The sequence below is a fragment of the Falco punctatus genome (genome assembly GCF_963210335.1).
Source record: "Falco punctatus genome assembly, chromosome: 6".
In the NCBI taxonomy this organism is placed as follows: Eukaryota; Metazoa; Chordata; class Aves; order Falconiformes; family Falconidae; genus Falco; species Falco punctatus.
In genome coordinates, this window is record NC_137585.1 from 28,871,100 (window position 1) to 28,895,883 (window position 24,784).

Sequence of the window (24,784 nt, forward strand, 5' to 3'; positions counted from 1 at the left end):
GCAAACAATGTAAAAATGAATGTCACCTTTCCAACAATTAATTAAGTTTCTATGTTCAGACCTGACAGATGTTTATATGCACTGTGTGTCTTTAACCTCCCAGCGCTGTCATGGCTGTCTGTGTTTTCTAACATGGGTTTGCTTTGGTTCTTTTTTTCCTTGAAGACCACATAGTAATTTATAGTCAGCTGTGACTTAAATTTAGAATGTTCTCAAAGCTGAATATAATTTAGAAATAAGTTTAAATCCACTGCAATCTCAGTGGTAGTCGTGTGGGGTGTGAACAAAGTGATAAAGCACCACTTATTCATGTAATTGATATATGTTGCATGATATGTATCTAGTACAGTATGTGAGTTCAGGGTTAGCTACTTTTAGGTTAGGGGCTAAAAATTAAGATAAATGCTCTTTTACATGCTTGTGGTTTTTAATATTCCAGTTGTCATTTTCAGTTAAAAATCTGCATGTCTTTCCAGTAAATCAGAATACAAATAACAGCCATTTATTTTCCTACCTTTCTGCCTGGTTATTTTGTGGAATAGAGTAAATTCAAAATTTCTTTTCTCTTCTTGATTTGGGAGAACTAGTATGCTTCACCATGATGCCTGTGAATAACCTTTCTTGTAATGCAGAGCCTGCTAGCTCTGATGAGCACTCTCTCTCACCTGCAGCAATTTGACAGAGAGATAAGAGTGATTTTTTTGTGTCTGAAGTCTTTTCAAAAAGACAAAAATCTCTGGTAAAAATTATTCTTATCACTCCTATTGCCTCAAGTAAGTAGATCGTGTAGATTTAGTGGAAGCTTCAGACCTGTCACTTATCATCCTAAGTAGAGGTGATATATTGTAGTATGTCTTCACCTGGAATCTTATTAATTGTTCTCAGCTAAGCTGTCAGAATCAAATCTGTGATAGTTTGTGGTTTGGGCTCTACTTACTTTATATTTAGAGACTGATAATGTCTTGTGACTTCAAGTGTTGCAGCAATGCTCCAGAGTGCTTCAATCATATGAAATTATGTATGTAAGTAAAATAAAAAAAGCATTTTTATTTTCAGCTTTTCATATTCTAAAATCTTTTGTCTAGAGTTTTGAAAAAGACAAAAATGCAGCTGTTTGGTTTAAAGAGGGCAAGTATGGCTGTGATTTCAGCATACACTTGTGTATATAATCCCATCTAATGAAATGATGTAGTGCAAAAAATTTACTAAAAATAGACAAGAAACACATACTTCGTACTACCAAATGGATAGTTAATTGCAGTGTCCTACCAAATTAATTATATAAAAGTTCCAATAATGAAAAGAAAGCTGCTGCATAGTTAGATGTAAAGATCAAATTAACCAATCAAATTTTTCTTGTTTTTCAAACAAAAATCCTTTTCTTGATTTGGAAGAGCAACAATTTTACAAGACCTTCAGTAAGCAGCCATGTGTGTAAAATACTAAATAATTAATCCTAACATCCTAAATAATTAAAAAAACCCTAAGACTGTTTTAAAAAAATCATAAATACACTATTGAGTTTTCTCAGCTTATTGGTTCAGTGTCTTCATATTATATTTTGTTGTTTTCAAAGTTTTCTCAGTGATCTGTAAGTCTGAAAATGCTGTTTGCATGAATGCTGGGAGTCAGGTCAGTCACCGGATTCTAGAATCCAGAGCTTAAGAGATCACAATGTGCAGTAAATGTTAACAGGACTGTGTTTGTCAGGAGATTACTGTATTAACCTGGTTTTACCTTCTCAAATTCTGTAAATTCCCTCCCACTTGTTTTTGGGGTTTTTTTGACTGTGGTAGTAATGCCAGTGTTTGGTCTGAGCTGACAATATGAGATGATGTACCAGACCTTAGAAGTGGCATTCTAAATTTACTGTGTGCTCCTTAAAGTTTTCCAGTCTTCCTATGCTAACATTTCTCTTACCTTGGTCTCAGAGAATCACCTAGAGGACCACTTCCAAGACTCGGGGCCTCTTTGTACAGATGTACACCTCTTGATGGTCCCCATTTGAAGTCTAGTATGTGACTTCTAAGGCAACCGGACTAGTAGTGTGAGAAGGCAGGGAACAGTGTATGCCTGAAGTAGGTAAAGTTATTGGTCCATAGTTTTGAACATATAAGGAATGCAGTTTAAAAATAGCTTTCTGCTTACTTTTCATGAAAACTTCCAGTATACTCCTCTCCTTTTCTTAGCCCCCCTGCAACTGTGTAGTGTACTTTCAGTGTGTGTATTTTCAGCGTTGTCACAGCAGGTTGTGCCTCAGTTCTCAGGAACAGCAAGGGTGAACACAAGTTTCTTCCACTAGTTTGGAGTGATTTAGAGGGGGAGGTGTTACATGTGCAGTTCAACATGTGTAGGGTTGTTTTGTTCATTTTGAGCATGAGGATCCATTCACTTAACTTATTTTTCTTGCAATTGTTATTGTAATGTCTTAAGGGGTTATAAAAGTTCTAGAATTAAAAAGATATGTAAGTGGAAAAAGTTCTCATTACTGTTTTCTGTTCTTCAGTGCTCTCTTACAGATGGATGATGTACATTGCCAAGTACTAAGTAAAAGAAGGACTTTTGATTTCTGATGTTTAAATGTTGGAAAGACAAAAAAGACTTTGATTTCTGATTTGTAAATGTTGGAAAGACAGAGTTTTAAAAGTTCATTCTGTGCTATAAAATCTCTTAAGCAGCTGTATCATCTTACAATTTTAATGAGCTATTATAACAGCAGTGAATTTATGAGAAACTACTCTGTTGCAAATTAGTAATAGCCACTAATTTCTTGTATTATTATTTATGACTGAGAAAATAGCTTTGAAAACTTCATAAATAATGAAGCCAGGTTTATTAAGTTTTACTGTATTTGAATAGTTGGCTCATTAAGCAAGTTCTTCAGCACTGGTTTTCAGGTTAGCAAGAGAATAAACTGATATTTATAGCTATTTAAATGTCTTCTAAAGGGTACATTTTGTCATGTCTGTAGGAAACAGCTTATCAGTAGGAATAATTATGATTTACATGTAAAGACTCTAAGATGTCAGTTATTCTGATATAACCAACTGTGTTTTCTGGAGAAGCAGCAAGGTTTTTTTCCTTTTTAGAAACTACTTTTTTTCCCACTTCTTAAGTCCTTAGCTTCCTGTTACTGTTAGCTGTGTTTTCAGTATTGCTAGCACTTTTTCAGACTTTGGGTGCATCATGGTTATGGTGGACTTAAGAATGAGCTCTTCATAAAGTGCAAATTTGTATTTATACAGTGGTTTAGCTGGGTGTTATATTTGCATTGCAGGCTGCATTCTGTATGTGTGTAAAACACTCATTTGTGTTGACAAGAACAGGAGCTTTTCCCTTTTCTGTACTTCTTCAGCAAATTGTAGAATCACAGAACGCTTGGGGTTGGAAGGGACCTCTGGAGGTAATCTAGTCCAGCCCCCCTGCTAAAGCAGGATGTAACTAAATTTATGCTTAATTTTAGTGGTTAAATTATACATTTGGTCTCAGTAAATCTTCTTGGGGCAGTGTTCCAGTAGCAGCTATCTAATGCTTTGGAGCAGAATTTGGTTTTTTGAGGAAAAACTGAAATGCAACCTAAAAATTGCCATACCCTTAGTATGCTTCTTACTGTGGTAAATATGCTGGTGAGTAGAAAGGTGGCAAGTTCAGCACTGTTGGAGTTTCTTTCCCAGATGATGAGGCGGTAGTCCTTTTTGCTGAGGCACCTCTTGGGAATTTAATAAGGCTTCTCAGCCTGTTGAATGTTTGAGTACAAGAGATACAGGCTTGTTTGTATAGAAAGTGCTCAAAAATGCGTTTCGCTAAGAAAGAGATAGGTGATACAGCTGAGGGCTTCTTTTCAAAGCAGTAAGCTTGGGTTCTTTATAAACTAAGATACAAAATGAGTGGTTGATGAAGATTAATTAATGAAATATCCATTATGAAATAATTTGTCATGAAATAATGAAAACTTGAAGACAGGCAGTAAGTTCACCATGATAGCATAAGTAATTTTGTCCTCTGCTTCACTGAAGACTAAAAAATTCAACTGGGGTGGCTGCTTACAGCTTACAATGTTCTAAAATACAGCCTTTCAATATATAAAGGGTGCTTGTAAGAAAGAAGACGACTTTTAGTGAGGCCTATAGTGACAGGATAAAGGGCAATGGTTTTAAACTGAAAGAGTGTAGGCTTAGGTTGGATATAAGGAAGAATTTTTTTGCAATGAGGATGGTGAGACAGGAACAGGTTGCCCAGAGAAACTGTGCATGCCTTGTTACTGGAAGCGTTCAAGACCAGGTTGGATGGGGCTTTGAGCAACTATGTCTACTGAAGGATGTCCCTGCCCCTGCGGGGGGTTTGGACTAGGTGCTCTTGAAAAGTCCCTTCCAATCCAAACCGTTCTATGATTCTATAAAAATAGTGTTGTTTTTCTCATTTGTGTATCTGTCATTTGTCATGGGGATACCAATACAACAGTTTGTATGAGAATGTCTAGTTTTTCATTTTCCTCAGCCCTTTAAGTATAGGGAACTGTTACAAATGCAATTTAGTCTCTATTGAACAATCAGTTTGATTCCCAAAATTGTAATAAAATGTTAATTTATCCTTTGTTCTTTATTAGTTTGTTTTAACAGCACATTAAAGCTTCAAACCACTCAGAAGTTGATTGTTTTGGGGTGCAATGCTTGTATTTATGTGTGTTGTTCTTGTATAGTAAAGGTCAAAACTGTGTAAAACATTTTATGCCTAAAACTGTTATGGAGATGCGAGCAGTTGATAAAAGAAAGGTGGTTTGGTTTTAAACAGCATATGGTAGTGAGTAATAGTAATATTATCAGACTGGATGCAGCTATGCTTGTATGGTGAGATAGCACAATGGGATTAGGTCCTGTGAATTCTGTGTTGATACATAAAATTAAGTCCATGGATCTTGAAGAGGTACAATTCTTCTCTTAACTGGAAAAAAAAAATGTCTAAGCTTTAGTAAATTAAAGTTCTATTTCTAGTTTTGTGGCTAACTTAAGTTTGGACAGCTTTCAGGATGCTGCTTTTTATTTGTGCTGCACTGGATATGGAGTCTTAAATCGTGTATAATGTGCTCTGAGGTTCTCACACAGAAGGAGCTATAGAAGTATAGAGGATCACTGTCAGGTGTCCTGACGATTCATTTGTGCAGATAGGTAGTGTGTCAACTGCATAAGCAATATGGTTTGTTAATCATAGTAATGTAATTGAGGCATGTCTGGCTCACTGATAGGATAACTGCTGATCTGAACCATCTGATTTAACTAATTCAAAGTTTAATCTTTCTGAAACTTGTAGTGAAGAAGAGGAGAAACTGGCACAGACATGACTACACAGAGTTGGACGATGGTTCCAAACCAGTGCAGGCAGGAACACGGACCTTTGTTAAACAGCTGCGGGCTCGCTCTTTCCCAAGGTACAGAAGCTTACTTAGACATTTCAGTGGAAAAAGTAGAGAAGAGGTGTTGGCCGAGTGTGTATCAGGGGCAGCAGCATGAGTGGTTGGTTTTTGTGTTTCTTTTTTGTGCCTAAACTGTCAGAATATTCTGTCTGACAATGAATAGTCCTCAGTTCCATTACAAATAACATAGATCATTTACATGAGTGTCATGGTTTAACCCCAGTCAGAAACTAAGTACTATGCAGCTGCTGACTCACTTCATAACCCCTCACCTGCCACCACCGAGAGATGGGGAGGAGAATTGGAAAGGAACGTATAACTTGAGGACTGAGATAAGAACAGCTTAATAATTAAAATAGGAGGCAAAAAAGCCCCAAACCCAAAATTATAATAACAACAGTTATAATGAAAAGGAGGGAGAAAGGGAGAGGAATGAAATCCAAAGGGAAGGGAGAAAAAACAAGTGATACACAATACAATTGCTCACCACCCACTGATCCATGCCCAGCCAGTCCAGGCCCTGACCAACTCCCTCCAGTTTATATCCTGAGGATGATATTCTATGGTATGGATCTCTTTGCCAGGCTCAGCTGGCCTGGCTGTGTCCCCTCCTAACCTCTTGTGCCCCACCAGCCTTCTTGATGGCAAGACCTGTGAAACTGGAAAGTCATCGACTTAGTATAAATGTTACAAAGCAACAACTAAAACCATCAGTGGGCTGTTAACATTGTTCTTAGACCAAATCCAAAACACAGCACTGCGCCAGCTGCTAAAAAGAAATTAACTCTACCCCAGCTGAAACCAGGACAGTGAACTGGTAGTCTAACCATTCTCACATGCTTTAGAGGAAAATGGAGAAACATCGTTGCACTTACACCCTGAGCTGTTTGTGATTGTGATTGACTATCTTACTGAAACATAATGACTTACAATTCTTTAAAGGAGCTTGTTGTTGTTACCAGACTGTACTTTAATGCCTTCTCTGAGAATTCCTTTTCCCCATCCTATTAAATTATTATGTTCAGTCATATAGAAAGACTATTGAGTTCCCAGGTTATGCATGGCAGTAAACATTTCCTTGCTGGTTTAGGACATGTTCATTGTTTTTTCGTTAAACGCTTAATATAATAGTACTGAGTCCACTTCTTTTGGATTCAAATGTAGCCATTCCCATCAGTCCTCCCACAGACTGTGATAAAATTTTTTTTCTAGTAGTGCTTGGCGGATACTTTTCTGCTAATATTCCATTATTTCCTTCCACCAGTGCTGATGAAGTCATTTTAAAAATGCATGGAAGCCAGTTGACACAAAGATACTTGGAGAAACATGGGTTTGATGTTCCCATTATGGTTCCTAAATTAGATGGTCTGGGGCTCAGACTTCCTCCGCCAACTTTCTCCGTTTTAGATGTGGAACGCTATGTAGGTAAGAGTCACTCTGGAGTACTTACAAATGATCCTATCTGTAAATTAAAATAAATGTTTGCATGACTGTAAGAGCTTCCAGGGTTTTAAATATATGTACTAAATTGAAGACTAGCAGAGAGGAATGTTCAAGCTATGGTTTTGGTTTTGTTGTTGGTGTGTGGGTTTTTTGTTGTGTGGTTTTTTTTTTTGTTTTTGTTTTTGTTTTTTTACTTTCTCCTTTTTCATTGTGTGGTAGATACTTGGTAGGAGTACAGTGTTTGGCCTTGTCTGTATTCTTTTGATAACCTAATATAATGATGTGTGCTGAAAGGTGGCATCATAAAATGCTGATGGACAGAAAACCTACTGACTATAGGAAATATGTAGTGTATGGAATGTTGTTACCATTATGATGATTAGAAAAGTAATGTGTTCTGCTTTAAAGTGCAATTATAATATTGTTACTTCCGAATCTTTTCATTTGTAATACTGCCTCTTCAGATTTAGAGAGACTTGATCTTCTGATTCTCATACATATATTTTGACCTGCCAGGTTCTCTAGTTTAGGGAAGAAATTGGAATGTCACAGATTTACCTTTCTGTTACTGAAGAAAACTGTATAAGTACTATTCTAACTGGAATTTTATCAAGATGATACTAACTTGTAATTTTAGAGTAATCACATTTATAATGTACATCTAGATACGTTTCAGCATTCCACAATTAATTGTCAAATTGTCGAACCGTTGTATAACTAAATGGATGTAAAACAATTATTACAGTGTTGCTGTTAATCCTTTCTCTTGGCTAAAGGTTGCTTCTTGCTTGTGTAGTTCTGCAATGTATCATTTAAATATCACATCTTTTACAACCAGTCCTTGTTGTCTGCAGATCTGAAGGACACTCATGACCATTCAATGAAGCTACTGTGCTATATAAAGTTAACACGTATATATTAGGGGGGTAGGGATGGGCTTGTAAAATGTTTACAAAGGAATACCTGCACAGTTTTTAATGTTAATAACTTACAATTATGGCACAAGTTTAGTCCAGTTTGCTAATAATTACAAGCTGTGAGCAATAGGATCTATTATTTGTGAAGAATTCTCAGTGGTCCTTCTGTTAAATATTCAAGTGCTGTAGCAATGATTAATAGGAAGAGTGCGGAATAGATCTTCCTTAATAACTCTCTCTATGCTAGTCTTTCCAACTGAAGCTACACACTCCATTTTTTTTAAACCATTTGCAGTCATTCTGTACTGCTCTTTTTCTTTTTGGTTAACCACAGGCAAGAGGATTTATTTTTAGTGTTTTCAGTTCTGTCCTTAGCTGATTATAGCAATTAAAGTTAGACCTAATAAAAAGTTCATTTATACTGATCTGTCTCTGTTCCAAGAGAATACTGATGGTAGTGGAGTTTTTGAGCATAAATGTTTTGATAAAGGTAGGAAAAAAGTTAAATTTCTCTTAAATACCTTAATTGGCTGGTTTTATCTGTGATAGGTTTAAGAAAATCATCCTATTTTTCGCAGGTGGCGACAAAGTGATAGATGTAATAGATGTAGCAAGACAAGCAGACAGTAAAATGAAGCTCCATAATTATATTAAATATTTCACAAATCCTGACCGACCAAAAGTATTGAATGTGATCAGCCTGGAATTCTCGGACACAAAGTGAGTATTGATTTCAATTCCTTAAACGTAGGAAGTGGTTTTTACTAAGCTGAACAATATTTGTAGGAACATAATGTCTGTAGCGGGAAAGATAGGAGACTGTGTATTTTATATAGACAGCTACTGTGATGTAAAGTGGGTATAAAACATTTTTATTAATTCATAAATAATAACTTTGTAGGAAACAAATTTAAAGCTGTCATTTAAAAAGAGGTGTGCTTACTCATGATTATGGTTATTTTCTTGTGTGTTTGTGTTTGGTTTTGTTTTTTTTATAAAGGATGTCTGAATTAGTGGAAGTACCAGATATTGCCAGAAAGCTTTCATGGGTGGAAAATTATTGGCCAGATGATTCCGTCTTCCCTAAGCCTTTTGTTCAGAAGTATTGTTTGATGGGTGTCCAGGACAGCTATACCGATTTTCATATCGATTTTGGAGGAACGTCAGTTTGGTACCATGTTCTCTGGGTATGAAGGCTTCTTGATTTATGACTACACAAAGCAAAGTTTATTCAGTGTGCTGCCTTCTTCCGTGGCATTATCACCTGTATGGCATTCTGTGTTTAAAAAGCTGGGGGAAGAACTTGAAAGTCGATTACTGATTGTTGGTGTTGCATTTTTATGCTTTTATTTTAGCATGCTGTTGGTAACTTCTAGACTATAATTGATTGGCTGATCATTTTAGTAGACTGGTAGGTGATATAGTGATGTTTTAGTATGAAAAAAATGAATGAATGAAAATCGTTGACAGACTCAACTTTTTTATTCTCACAAACTTTGACCATATATACATCATAGAAGAGGCAATTTGATTTTACATTTTCTCATTTGGCATGTGTGCATGTATCCATAAATTGTTTATAAAAGTTGGAATTTTTTATGCTCCAGTGAAAAGTTCTGGTTGTTTGGTTTGTTTCTTTTACATCACAAGACACCAACGGGTTCGTGTACTGTTAACTAAGCTTTTGGTGGATTACAACTGTGAAATACTTGGGGCTGGGAAGCCCTAATATTCCACAGTGCACGTATGGAATTCTTAGCATTTAGATTCATCTGTTACTTCATTAGGAGTGGCTCAGAGGTTGTAGTACGCCTACAGGAGGGCATTCATTTATTTGATTTTTTTCGTTTAATAGGGTGAGAAGATATTCTATTTGATCAAGCCCACGGATGAAAATTTGGCTCTGTATGAGTCTTGGAGTTCCTCTGTAACCCAGAGTGAAGTATATTTTGGGGACAAAGTTGACAAATGTTACAAATGTGTTGTGAAGCAAGGACACACTTTATTTGTTCCAACAGGTAAGATTTTTACCCTTACTACTAGGACTTAAGGTGCTTAATTACCAGGAGTTAAGGGTATCCTAAAATGATTGTGTTACCAGCATTTGGTTTCTTCTAAAGTTTTGGATAAAAGAGAATAATAAATTCAGAAATTTACATTTTTTTCAAAACAAGTACTTAGCTTTTTAGATTGCCTGGCAGTAATACTAGTTATTAGGGGAAAAAAAGGGTGTTTGTTAAACAGTTTTAAGATAACAAATAAAAACTTAATTTGGATATCAGGGAAATAGTTCCAATTCATAGAACACGCATTTTTCACCATTTGATAGAGATCCAGACTGAATTCTTATCTTAATTGTATAATACAGCTTTGTTTTTACAGCTTTTGAATATTGTAAGACCTATTAGGCAAAATTATTACAAGAACATGTAAACTTCTTATGCTGTAGGCTAGAGGATATAAAATAAGTCGGGTGTTTTTTTTTTGTTTGTTTTTCTTTTTTTCCTTTTTTGTCTTCTGTCAGCAGGAACATCTAAACTGGGGTGGAGCCAGTGGAGACTCTGAATCAAAATGAAAGTGTCCCTAAATAAAGCTGAAGAATACATAATTCAAATGTTAATTCCTTTTATTAAAAATAAAAGGATACCTGTATATATGGTTTATGAAACTGTAGCGTTCATAAATGCATTTCAGCAGCTTCCTTTAAAAATGATGCAGAGGCATGGTCTTTTCTGGTTTTCTTTAACATTTCTTTTAACTGTCACCTAATAGCATCTGATAACTTACAGGACATTTTTAAGAAAAAGAAACACCAAAACAATTAAACCCACAAAAATCCTCCAAACAAAGCACACCACCCCCACACCTCCAAACTCCCAAATACCATAAACTTAGAAGTCTTTAATAAACAAACTGTATTTTGCCAATGAAGGGAGTGCCAGTTAGTTTCTTGTATTTTCACTTATCCAGCTCATCCATATAAATACTTTTTACTATTCTATTACTAAAGATTTGTACGGGTACTAGCTTCCCTTTTTTTGGGGGGGAGGAGGCTTTAAATACGTGGAGAAAGAAAAGGGTGCACGGTACTGCTTCTGGAATAGGCCTCAAAGAATATGGTCAGTACCTTAATCTGTCCTATGTAACTATAACTTCCTAGTTAGCTACACGAAAAATGTAGTAGTCTCTGTTCTCTGTTTGTGGGGTTTGGTGTTTACTGTTCTAGTTCATGGCTTGTGAAGAATAAATACTACATGGTGAGGAGCTGTATTTGCACTAAACATTCCTGAACATCCAGAGCTTTTAAAAAACATGTGTTTTTGGCAAGAGATTACATTAATTTTCCATTTATCTAAGTGTGAAGTCATACATCTATGAACAAAGAATGCAGAATTACAGAACAAAGAACTTCAATGTGACCCACAGATCTCTGAAAATAGTTCCTGCTTCCCAAGTAATCAGATGAGTCTGGGCTTTCACTACAATGTCACCCAAAAGAAAAGTATTATAACATTTTCTGATGTATATGTGTATTTGTCTGTGTGTACATATACATGTGTATATGTACACACACATAAATATTTATATATGTATGTTGGAGTATAGTGTAAGAATCAATAAATTAAACTAAGTTTCAAGACAGGCGTTTAAAAAATGGGTAATTCTGTAAGGCAAATTAAAGGCTTTAAAAAACCCCTTGTATCTACTGAAAATCACTTTTGCTGTTCCTGCTTGCGCTGATGCTAGTGCATGTAATAATTATTTTATGATCTCTGAAATACATTCAGAGTAGATTTCTGGTTTAAAATTAGTCTTGCATATAGATGAATAGCACCTACTGGGAGGCTCTTGAGAGTTATTTAAATATTATTCAAGATACTCTGTGTGGTCTACACCAACTTTTTGCCTTGTTACATAGATCTTGATCAAAACTACAGCATAAAAATAGCAAGTAGGAATGTAAAAAAATGAAATCCTTTAGTTGATGCAGGTATGCCATAAAAATACTTGGTGTTTAAGCAATAGTGATGAGGTTTTGTTGTCAGTTTTGTCAGTGTCTGGGGATATGTCTGTTTAAAGGATTGAAATACATACATTCTTCGGAGAGTCAGAGGTATTAATCTACTGTGATGATGGTAAGAGTGAAAAACTGAAACCATATTAACAAGTGCAAAGTGCAGCTGGTAATACAAGGCAATCTTAATTGCACAGAACTTCTCAAAGAACAGAAGTAAAACTGAACAATGTATAAAATTAAAAACCCTTTATACTGCATGCAGCATCATATTATAGATTCTCTCATATACCATTGTGTAGCTTCCCTCCAAGTAGGCATGTTGCTTAGTCAGCGTAGTTGCTAGGTTTCGGATCTTTTAACATGTGTTACCACAAAAACTCACTCAAACTGGTTGTTCTTAACTGAATTAGGGCATGGATTTAATGGTAGTTTGCAATATATATTTTTTTATGATTTGGTCTGATCTTGCTTCAAGCTGGGGAGCTTCCTGTGTTTGTACCTCTTGCCCTACATTCAGTCAAACTATGAAGTAATCTGCAAATGTATGGTCAACTTATCTTTTTTTAAAAGATCATCTGTATGCATGCAAAACCAGAAAAAAAAATCTTGAAAGAAGAAACTCTGTTTGTAGTCTAATTATGTTAAGGCTGCACAATATAAGCTTCCCAATTAAAAACCGTTACCTTTAAAGTTAATAGCTTGAGTTCTTTTGTGTACTTACTTGAAATTATCCAGTAGTAACCAGTTAATTGATAGCATAATGTTGGCTGTGCTTTGCCATAATGAATAGTGGAATTCACAAGGACAATATTTCAATTATGTGACAAATTTATATAGTCAGAGTGCCTAGACCGGGTTTTAAACAGATGATAATTTGGCTGGAATTAGGATGACTGTGTTTAGGGTAATTTATGGAACATATCTGAATTCTTATTTGAGTAACTTCGGTATCGTTAACTGACTTTTATGTTGTGCAAACAGCTCAGTTACTGTAAGCAACATGTAAGTATTGAAAGGATTATAATTTCTGGTTTATGACATAACTTTTGTTCAATATATTTTTCCTTTCCTGACTTCCTTATTTTTGTTCATTGGAGGGAAAACTTTTGGGAATTTTTACTTGAAAAATAACTAGCAATCTTACATCCAGCCCACCCTCTCGCACTCACCCCCCACCATGAAAAATGTCTTAGCTTCTTCAGAAAACTATAGTTGCACTAGATTTCTTAAACACTGTAATGTTCATGTTGTTAAAATTTAGATTACTTGTTTCTAGCACAGAATACAAATTTGTTTGCTTTTTTGTTTCTGGGTACAGCATTTTTACTTATACAAGTATTTAAAAACAATCTTAGAATAATTTATATGTATGTATTAAGTTTCCGAATCTGTCATTTCAGGCTGGATTCATGCTGTGCTCACATCTCAGGATTGTATGGCTTTTGGAGGAAACTTTTTGCACAACCTCAATATTGGCATGCAGCTCAGGTTAGTCTCAGCTCTTCCTATACCTTTTCCTCGGTTAAGTAGGATATTCTTCAATAGATATTTTTCTTCATGCTCTTAACCAGGATCAAATCAGTACAGGCTCTCAAATAGACAATAGTGGCATTTTCAATTAGAATGCATCAAGCACATACTCTTACTTCACTTCTGCAAAGTTTGTTTCAAAAGCAAAATGAAGGGTATGCAAGAATTTAAATGAATTGGGGGGGGAAAACCCCACAAAAAAACTCCCCTTGGAGATTAGTATAAGTGACTAAAACAAAACTAAGCAAGCCCAGGTGTGCAACACTTGAGTTGAAATGAGCCTCCTCAAGTCAGCATTGCTCTAAGGGCAGCTGTATTTAGTTTTTGTCCAAGATGTGGAGCTGTCTTCTAAACATATTGTTTTTATTTATTACAGTGGAATCCTGATAAAATTCCATCTGTTAAAAGATCACACATTGGGTTTGTATCCTAGTTTTATGAAGTCCAACTTTATTCTTAGAAGTGCCGCAGTCAAACTTGATAAGGTCAGAGCCTGGATGAGACCAGAGTTCAGTCTTGTCTGTGGTCTTGTTGGGATTTAACTATGTGGTACTTGACTTCTTTTATTTATCATGGCCATGGTTATGTTATTTTATTTTGGACATTGTGTAAATTTGAATGATTACGTAGTTGAATAATGAATGTCACAATTAAAACATTAATGTTGTGTAATATTTCTATTTAATCAGGTGTTATGAAATGGAGAAGAGGCTAAAAACCCCAGATCTTTTCAAATTCCCTTTCTTTGAAGCCATCTGTTGGTTTGTCGCCAAAAACTTACTGGAAACATTGAAAGGTAATCCTTGTTTTATTTTAAGAGATACACATGTATCTGCTTTCATTTATTTTTTTTTCTCTTCATTGATAATGGAGAAAATTTATACTGCTGTTGTGTGAACAGATGAAATTTTTTAAGCTGGAAAACTAGACTTGAATTCCTATTCCTTTTTTTTTTTTTTTTTTTTTCAAATGTCACATTATTCTTTTAACTAAATTTCAGTGAATACTACACTATGACAGTTCTAGATCCAGCAATTTTTGGTTTTAGTAAATGATCTTTCTGAAAACTACTTCAGTGATCAAAGGCTTTTAGAGTGACTTGCACTGTGGAAATCTTGGTGCACTTGGTGGTGCATGTAACCAGCACTTTGTAGCATGCTGCTGGAACCTTTGAACTATTTTATTAGTGATTTTCATCCAGTGCTGGTAATGGTCAATGAAAACATTCTAGATCATCAAGACAGAGTATCTGAGATTTTGGCACAGTGCAATTATACTGCCAGTCAAACAGGATTAATTTGCCATTATCTGTCAAGACCTTGTTAAGGAAAATAGAAAACTTACTTCAGTGACATCAGTTTTTCATTCAGGTTTCTTCTTTATCATTTAAATCTTTAAGTACCCTTTGATAGCGTTTCTCTCATTTCAGCAAATGACTCCTTATATGATCCCACTAACTTGTACCTGTGGGTTTCTTCTTGTGGCTTCACAGCTGAATGAAGAGGTTTTCTTGCACTTCTACAATTTTCTCTGACCTTTTCAGTCAAAACACCTGTTGTGTTCTGCTCTTTGTGGTAAAGGCAAAGGTGTCTGTGAGGGCTTTTGTAGAAAAGGTGCATCAGTTCCTATAAGCTGTGTTAAATCATTTATATCAGTGCTTATCAATAGACATCTCAACAGCCTGATGTTCTTGACAGTTGCTGGTCCTTTCCAAACTCCTCATCTAGTCCTGTAATTCCTCTATCTGTACCCATGTATAATTGAGCTTGAGAAAAGTGCCTGTCTGACTTGACCTTCTTTTCCTCAAGTATATTGCCCTCTGTCTGCTCTGTTTAATCTTAATAGTAAATGTCATATTCCAAATGATGTATTTCAACAGAGAGAAATCAACTTGCAGAGGAGGCTGCTGACTTCAGCTCCAGCTTCTCAAGAGATCAGAATCTCATGTAACCTTTTTCTAATAGGGAAACAGTCACAGTTACTGAAAATTATCTATTCTCCTTTCAGCAAATTAAGGCATTGAACAACCCTTGTTTCCAAAACAAGCGTTGAAAGTTTTAGAAACCTAAAGCAACTCGGAAATCTTAACAAGTAGAACAAACTTGCAAAAATTTTTTCCTTTAAAAAAAAAAAAAGTATTTTCTTCTTGAAAGCTTACTTTGTTTGGTCTCACTTCTGTGTATCTAAAACTTACAAACTCATCAGAAGACAATAGGAGCTGTATTTCTACTGGAAAAGCAGTGGGATATACGTTTCTATATTATCTAGCTAAATACTAATAGTTTCCAGTGTCTGTTTCCCCGACTCTTCCCTCTCCCCTTTTTATACCATGACTCCTTGAGTACATAGACTAGGAGCTTCCTGGGACTTGTGTCATAGAGGATGAGTATGAAGCTTATTCTCATTTTATTTTTAATCTATGGTTTAGCAGATATTTTGTTGCAGAGCAATGCTATAATCTATGAATTTATCATAAAAAATAAAAATTGAAGTCTCCATGACTAGAGTGAAGATTCTGTTGGGCTTTGGCATCAAGACAGACTCATGTGAATTAGGTGTTTACTAGTAAGAATCTGTTGTTTAATAAATAAGGGGTGATACCAGTTTGGTTTTGAAAAGTATGGTGATGACCAACTTGTAAAACGTTGAGTGCATGGTGGTTAGCAGTACTTTGTGTGAAATTCAGGTCAGTAAGCAAAATCAGCACAATGTGTTTTTCTGGTTATTTTTATAAAATGATAACAAGGTCATAAACATTTTGACTTTGTCTTTTCATTGGCAAGAAGTGTTTTATGATACTGTAAGTGCTGTGGCATTCACCTAAACTGTTTTTCTTCATAGTTCTTGGGGCTTCAGATTAGGTAACTTATTCATCTGATACTCGTTAATTTTTATTACTGTTATGCCGTGCAGTCTTTTCTATTGCAACTAAAAAATCCAGCCTGTGGTGCTGCATTGTATTCTCAAAATTCTATCAACTGAGTCAGCTAGTGGGCAGGAAGACTTCTGCTGCAACTCAAAGGCCTGCCACTCCTCGTACCCTTTAACAAGTAGGAGGCATCTTTGAGGGAAGAACAGCTGTTTAGTAACAAACTTCCCTTTTTCTGCCAGCAGACTAATACATTATCCATCAGAATATGGTTTATTAGTGTATTCTTTTAAGGGAATAAAATGAGCCAAATATCCCTAGTATTGGTCAGTTTGCTGTTGACAAGTGGAAATATTTGTCAGGAACATGGAGAGAGATTGCAGTCTACTTTTGACTGTTTATGGAGTGTTTGTCTTTTTCCTTCTCTTTTTCCCCATGAAGGAAAAGAGAAAATTGAAAAGGAATTGGAGTCCCTTGGGAGCACCAGCTTTCTTAAGAAGAGCAGCTTCTGTAGCAGAGTGATTTCCACCCCTTGCTCCCTTTGATTTTTGGGAGGAAAAATGATGTCAACTGTACGAGGGAGAACTGTGATAATTGGAAGGGTGTCAGAAAATATTTGGGGAGTGGAAGTGTGCCACTGAACCATTTGCTGTATGTATGGGAATAAGCAATAGGAATTGTAATTTAGAGCTACATCCCACATCCTTCTGGTTCCTTTTGACTAAAATATTTCTGAATGAAGTAAAAGTGATTTCTTTTTTCAAAGGTGTTTTCTCTTGTTCTGTACTTGAGATCTGTTTTGGTCTAATTGACCTTTACTATGTTGTAAATTATCTCCAATTCATGCAAGAATAAGTCAAAAAGGAAAGGAAGATTTTGCATAGTATCACTTCAGGGTTGGGCTGGCTTGTTTTGTTACGGTATGCACACAAATACAGGATGTCGTGTTTCATTTGCTTGCACAATTTATCCTTTTTTGTGCAACGTTATTGGCTGAAAGGTAGGTATCATTCTATTGTTTTCACTGTTAATGTGGTTCTAAATTGGTGTCTGTATCCTTTTTAGAACTGAGGGAAGATGGTTTCCAGCCTCCAAGCTATTTAGTACAAGGAGTGAAGGCTTTACTTACTGCTTTAAAATTATGGATGAAAAAAGAAGTAAGTATAAGTGATGTTGTTTGCTATTTTGGTGAGCTCTAGTTTGATTTAGAAGTAAGTGAAGGTCCTATCCCCTTTTGAAGTTTAAGATTATTTTCATCCATTAATGAGTACTGAAAGACTCTGTGGTGATTATATACTGCTGATCTGGAGAAGAAGCATCATGACAATTTTGTATTCCATGATGCTAATAAAGTCTTTTTAAACCAATTAATAATAAGCTTTGTATTTTAGCTGATAGAAGTAGAATCTTGCTTCACCTCAGGATGAGGATAAGAATGCTAGAGGATAAGCAGATAACGTGGGGCTTTTTTCTAACAAATCTGGCTTTATAATTGATTCATTCTAGTCTGAGGCAATGGAGGGATGGAATGCCCTGATACTTAGCATTTTCCAATAACGTCAGTACTTTGGAGAACACATTTCAGGTATGCCTGTCTTGCTGAAGAGTTAGTTTAGATTCAGATGAGGACATTAACTTCAGTTGAATACCATCCCTGTTGAACATTGGCTGACTCTTGTAAAATCATTAATATATTGTCTATGCTGGCTTTGCTGGTGCTCCACTCTTCAGGAAAGCTTATTTGTTTTGGCACAGCACTGGGTCTGGCCTAACTCCATGTGTTTTATCATGTGCCTTGAGCTAATCAGTCCTCTTGGAACCGGTGCTTCTGGGAAGTGCTGTTCACTGACAGGCAGTTTGGTTCTGACTGAGCTTATTAATTCTAGGTTTTTTCTGGCCATGCTGACTTGAACTGGCTCTTGGGGATCTCTTTGGTCTTTCTGCACAGAAGTTCTCCTTGTAAGAGAACTTACTATACAACAGGTACGATATTTGCACAGTGCTGCATCCAGCGTAATGAGCTTTGAGGAACTGAACACCAAGTGCAAACGCAGAGGTGGTTGCTTTGTGTGGAAGCTGCAGGAGTCCAGCCTGTGTAGCGTTACTGATTCCAGGTGAACCTTTGCTGGCCCTCTGAAACACCTTGGAGTTGGTTCTCCAGTGTCTGTCTGTGCCATTCTGGATCAAAACTAGCTAGTAAGCAGTGTAGCAGTATTTACAGGATATTGTGCCTAAGCTGTTAAACCATGTGTGAATCCAAGCTCTTTCTCCCGTATTGGTATGGGTAATAAGCAAACCCAGTAATCGGACTGCTGGTAACGGAGATCAAACATAGCCCGTATAAATCCTTATTTTGATTTGAAATTGGATTGGAATCCCTCTTTCTAGATTGCTGTAATACAGTATTGTAGCATTTGTGTACCGTCTTGTAGCTCATTAAGTATTTTATTTATATCACTTAGAATGTGATCTGTTTCCTGCTTTCTTGTGCAAAGAAACTAATTGCACATGCTGCATTCTGAATGCTTATTAATGAGACCTGTGAGTATTCCCAAACTACTGGCTGAACAGAAACATCAATTGTGAGGAAACCGTGCAGCATCAGTGAACTACTCAGTGTTTTCTGCTGTCCACCAGCTATCATGTTTTGTACCTTGTGTTCATCTTTTCTAGCTGCTGCTTTGTAAAAGAGCTAATCTTTTATTTGCAGCAGGCCATGTGCATGATAGGATTGTAGTTGTGTGCTGCTGAAGGCAGGAGGAGCTTTGTACATTGCTGTATGATTGCTCATGCTGGGGGTTTCAGAGAGATTCTGAAAGAGAAATGACAAATGAATACTCCTCAAATGAGAAGCCTACTCATGAGGTTTCACATTTGTATCATGGAGTATGTCTTTTCAAGACAAGTGAATTATCTTAGTGAATTGTTTTAAACTACTTGCTGGAGAAATTCAAACTCTGCTTCAGCAGGGCAGCAGTATCTTCATTTCTGCAATATTTAAAAACTGCCAAAATTTACAAGATGCTGAGAATAGAGATTGAGTGCTACTAAAATTATTTTAGTTTTCATGTCTTGATTTGAATTCAGTTTGTGCAAGGCTTTTATCAGTATGAGTATTCTCAGATTATTTTGGTGCAGATCATCAGTCTGCATGTTAGTTGTTGTAAACAATGACTATGATGACCTATTGAGTTGTCTGAGCTCTTGGATTTTAGCTCTGGCTTCCTGCCAGCTTGCATAAGCAACAGGTCTCAGATTGAGTTGTTCAGATGTTTGATTCATGTACCAATAAGGTGATTTTGGGCAACTGTTCTGTGTTTTTAAAGAAGATATTAATAGGTGTTGTAAAAGAAAAAAAAATGGCCAGTTTCTTTTTTATAAGGAGTGAGGGATGTGAGGTTTATTATTTGTATTTTATCTTTTTTTGTGTGTGTGTTTGAGTATTGATATACTTCATTGTGATGCTAGTCTCCAAAGATGGGTGCATTGATTTACCTGCCAGGATTTTTTTTATCTGTATCTCTTGATTTAAGACAAGTTTCTTTTTCCTCTGTATATTTCCAAAATATTTACAAAACCATTTCTTGAAACTCTTGAATGAATCACAGCTTTTTTTCTATTATTTTCTTTACCTGCAATTTATATCTGACATACTTAGGCCATTTTGTTGCTACTGTTCTCCTTACTCCAGGAGAATTCCTCGGTCCCAAAGGCTGCTTGTTCCTTTTCCAAGAACCAATATGCAGAGACAACTTAAACCCAAGTTATTTAATAATGATAATAATTTTTCAGGCATGGTGTCTGTAGGTATTTATATTTCCTGCACATTCTTCCCTTCTGTCGGACTGTTAGATTATGTATCCATTTGAATTTGTTCATGTATTTAAGTTGCTGGGGTGAATTTTTAGTCTGCCTTCCTGCCTTCCTGCCTCTCTTTCTTTTCTCTCCCCCTTTTTTAAAAAAATAATTATGCTGCCACAGCTTACTTGAGAAAGCCTTGGTATAAATAGATACTTCTTATAGTGGCAAAGAAGTGAGTTTGCCAGTGGAACTTACTCTGCTCAAAGAGTTACCGTAAATCATACTGCCAAACTAATGTGCTTCTGATATAAAATGTTTGCATTGGGAAAGCTTTTCAGTATTTTTATACCAGAAAAACTTGGAAGTCAGTCTTGTGGAGGATTCCATCAGTCACTCCCTCTTGGAAGTCCTCATGGACGGGAAGGCTTTTGGGAGAGTGAAGTCCTCAAGTAGAAAGAACTGAATGGTCCTAAGATGACCAGTAACTTACTGTAAAAATTATACAGTTTAGTAACAGGTGCTGTGTTCCCACGTGCAAGTGTGTGGAGGTGATGCATTCAAAGAATGAGCAATGGTAAATAATAGCAGCTGATTTAATCTTTCCTGTAGAATTAATGGCACTGAAATGAATTATACTATGGTTATACACCCAAGTTGTTTTTTGGAGGAAGCGTTCGTTTTGTTGACTCAGAGGAAGCCACATTCAATGAAACGCACATGCAGTATCAAATTGCTTCTAGCCATAATTTTGCTGCTGAACCTTGTTTTTGAAGTATGGGTAGCTGAAAGTGTTTGTGGGATGTTTTTCCATTTAAATAGCTGATTAAGAGGATAGAATTCATGTCAGTCATTCTGGTCGATGAGTTGAGTGTTATTTTTTCTGTTTAATTTTACCTGAAAGTGTTTTCAGGCACATTTAAACTGTTCATACGAAGTATTAAACATACTTTTTACTAGATCTAACTGTAGAGTGTTTGGACTTACTCAGATTGGTAGTATATATGTTTTATCAGAGACAGAAATATGTCTCTGATACAGTTTCAGAGGATTAAAGGGAACATAAACTGTTGTGGTTTCATAATTTTTTTTAATAGGGAATGACTTTTTAAACTCACTTTCTCCAACCTACTAGATTCTAAATAAGCTAAGAAAGTAACTTTTTAAAGTGAAATGTGAAGCAGATGTCTAAAAATCTGCATGTTGGTTACTGATTATTACTCTTTATTTGCTCTGTAGATTAAATTTTTTGCTGCAGTGAAATTCCCTTAGTCTTTAGCTGTTTTGAAGGTCATGACTCTTATTAAAGTTTCTGCTAAAGGAAAAAAAAAAGAAGCTGATTACTGTACTGAGGGGGACAAAAAAATAAAGTAGTTGTCAGTATGGCTTTGTATTACCCCTTCCTTGGATTCTTAAGAGGCACATTGAGGGATATCTGCTGCCTCCTAAAGCTTGAACTGGAAGCCTCAATGTGTGTGTGTATCAGTTCTGGAAGTTTGCAGTCTTTATTACAGATATTAATTTTATTTTTTTTTTCCTCCTGTACATTTCTTTTGTATTACTTCTGCTTTTACCTGAAAAAAATGAATTGAGTATCTTTTCTCCCCTCTTTGCATACAGCTTGTAACAGAACATGCCTTTGAAATTCCAGACAACATTAGGCCTGGGCATCTCATAAAAGAGCTCTCAAAAGTGATTCGTTCTGTAGAGGTAAGAACAGAGGCAACCCTACATAAGTCTGCAGGAAAAAAAAAATCGTTGGGTCAGGGAATTTCATAGTAGTTATGCTTCTAATTGATCATATTAATCTTTAATTTTTTAATGTTCATTTATATTAGAAGATCAAGAGGAAGACTACGGAATACTAAGCTATGAGCATTTCAGATAAAATGTATAGCAAGGGTATTCTATGTTTGGGTTTTTCATATTTTTAATGGTAAAATTACTTGTAAGTCAGTATTTCTAATACATTCTTACTTAAAACCACTTAAAATAATTACTGTGATTATGTTGTTACAGAGTTTAATTTGAAAATCTATGCATATTCTATTGTCGTACTGTTATTATTTCTGGTCCAGTTGTCGTCTCTTTTGTTCTTTTTCTGATGTTTTAATGATATTTGTGTTATAGTCAGTGTTTTTTTCTTCTTAATGAATATTGATTCTTGAAAAATTCTCACATTGGCATGTGGAGAGAACAGTTCTGAGAACTGAAGAGAGATGTGATCTGCTGAGTAGAATACATGTCTATCCTATGCTGCCTTTGTGAATAAAACCTTATGTTTTGGTGTTAATTTTTGGTGTTAAGCACTGCTATTACGGGAGTATGTATATGGGAAAGAGGTGCAATAGAAATAAGCCTTGTACATCAAATCCATAGGAAATACGTAGTACTTCTCTAAAAGGTCTAACAGTTTTATTTATTTATCTAATTTACATTTAAATAGATGAATAAGAAGCAGCACTTAAATATGTGGATTTTTTCCTGTGAGACTGTTCTGAAGTATGTGTTTCTAATTAAAGGAGGAAAACGGCAAACTAGTTAAAACTCAGGGAATTCTCGGTGTGTGTCCAACTTCACGGTCTTCGCATGAAACAACTTCGCCTCACCACTCCAGACGAAGGGTGAGGAAACTGCGAGATCATGCCACCAAAACTCCTTCCAATCTGGACATCCTTGAACTCCACACTAGGGAGGTACTGAAAAGGCTGGAGATGTCACCTTGGGAGGAGGCAAGTATTAAGTTATGTGCAAGAAAAACAAAGCCAGAGTGGATTTCTAATCTCTGTTGAAAGGGAGAAGCTTTTAACAGGCATAAGAATACAGGCTACTACTCTGTCATATGAGATATGGATAGATTTGTTTTCAGTTTCTTTCTTTTGAGTTTTCCTGAAACAAATTTTTTTCTTCCTTGATCATTTTTTTGTGGCGGTTCCTTCAATGTTGTGTTTCAGAAGGCGCCCTGAATCTGCTACCTACTTCAAGTATAGCTTTTGGATTGGGACTGCTGTAGCTCTCAAGTGCTACTTTGAATCAGGTCTGTGAAGAAAAGGGAGCTTGCAGAACCTTTATTTGGTGAGGCTCTGAGCCAGCCTGCCTCGCTATGTGTTTTTAGATAGCTTTTTCTTATAGTTCTGTTACTGTGATTTGATTAGCCTTGGTTTTCAGTCATGTTCCTGTTTCCTGTATGACAGTGCCTCTCTATCAGTAAGCCTAAGGCTGCCTCTGGTCTCCGTTGTGGGGCTGTGGACTTTGTGGTCGTATTACAAAGGTATCATGGAGTGATAAATAAGTAAAATGTAGTCTCTTGAAAAATTCTTTTTTCAGGTTTGATGACCTTATTTCAAAACAGCAACAGAAATGGGAGGAGGAATGAGAGAGTGGAAATAAGTAGCTTTATGAAAGGAAATAAGTAGCTTTGTGAGAATAACAAATGCTGGCAAATTTAGTTGGGACAGGATGGACTGTCACAGTGGAAAAATACTGATACTGATTTTCATAAGGCATGAACAAGAGACATTCATTTCGAGACGTTCCCCAAAGACAGAAAGCTGAACTTAAATTTTATGACAAATAGTTAACCTCTGCAGTTCACTGCTACAAACAAATGTTTAGGAGTATTAGTTACCGTCATTTAATGTACAAATATATTGTTCACTATCAGTATTAACATGTAAAACATGTTAAAAAAACATACCATTTTACATTTTCCTGGTTTGGCATATAAATGTATCACTGATTGCTTCAGAGTATGTGTCAAATGCAAATGGCTTTGAGCTAAGAAAGTTCTGCTCATGGCAGGTTACTTTGCATTACTGATGTTTTACTGTCCTGTAAATCAGTTTTGAGATACTAATTCCAGGGAACAGATATCCAATCCAGGAGCTGCCTTATCAGTTCCAAGCCCAACTTTTGGCTTGCCTGTCTATTGGTATTTCTTTGTTTTGAATACAGTGATAATTCTTCAAAGGAAACATAAAAGGAGTATTATAGTGAAGTTGTAGTTGTTCCAGATATTTTAGGAGAATATTGATGATTCAGGGAAGGAGAAGGTGCAGTCTCTTCTTTTTTACACCCAAACATGTTTTGTCTGAGCTTTCTTCAGTTGGTTATCAGGAAGGTAATCATCCTGATGTTGAGTTTAAACTTCTGTGGAATACAGGAAAACCGGTTGAATTTATAGAAATAAATAACAAGCAATATTGCTTTTACTTCTTTAGGATACCGCAAGCTCGAAACTGAATGGGAGATTTAACAAGCCCTTTCAGCCATCTTCTACAGTACCTGAATGGCGAACAAAAGACAATGATCTTCGCCTTCTGCTCTCAAATGGAAGAATAATTAGGTACAGAGGGTTGATTGTGGATCACTTCTTCCTAGTCATTATGGTCTGGAGCATGCTAATTGCTAATAACATTTCTGTTTGTGGAGCTCTGGGTTCCCTTCTACCAGTAAGATTCATGTTAGGAATGTTGAAGGAATGCGTTGTCCCTTGTGTCTGCTGTCCCCTAGTGGAGCCACGGTTATGGAGTGATCTACGTATGTTCGTATGTTCCTTTGTTAACAGCGTTTCATTCAGTTGCTCAGTTGGGTTTGTACTGAAGGGAATGCTTCACAGTAGAAATGGTTGGTTTGTATCCATCTATTAGAGTGATTTTTCATTAAAAATACAGAGGTGTAAAACTTTGCATCTTTGTGGAAATGACAGGCATAGAATAAGAATATGTACAATTTGGAATGAAGAGGTGAGCATAAGAGAACATTACTGTTGTATCTCAAGAGTGTGTTGTAAATAATTA

General features: G+C 36.0%; 1 protein-coding gene across 7 annotated transcripts in view; it reads left to right on the forward strand.

Moving 5' to 3' along the window:
• The window catches only part of KDM7A (lysine demethylase 7A), a 98,810-nt gene that overhangs the window by 57,939 nt on the left and 16,087 nt on the right, over positions 1-24,784 (forward strand). For all 7 annotated transcript variants that reach the window (XM_080391261.1, XM_080391258.1, XM_080391257.1 and 4 more), the window contains 11 exons: positions 5,308-5,425; positions 6,675-6,835; positions 8,349-8,490; positions 8,771-8,957; positions 9,626-9,788; positions 13,189-13,276; positions 14,008-14,114; positions 17,253-17,344; positions 21,606-21,695; positions 22,508-22,717; positions 24,206-24,330. In XM_080391261.1, the coding sequence (XP_080247387.1) occupies positions 5,308-5,425; positions 6,675-6,835; positions 8,349-8,490; positions 8,771-8,957; positions 9,626-9,788; positions 13,189-13,276; positions 14,008-14,114; positions 17,253-17,344; positions 21,606-21,695; positions 22,508-22,717; positions 24,206-24,330 (1,483 nt within the window). The remainder of the gene's footprint in view (positions 1-5,307; positions 5,426-6,674; positions 6,836-8,348; positions 8,491-8,770; positions 8,958-9,625; positions 9,789-13,188; positions 13,277-14,007; positions 14,115-17,252; positions 17,345-21,605; positions 21,696-22,507; positions 22,718-24,205; positions 24,331-24,784) is intronic.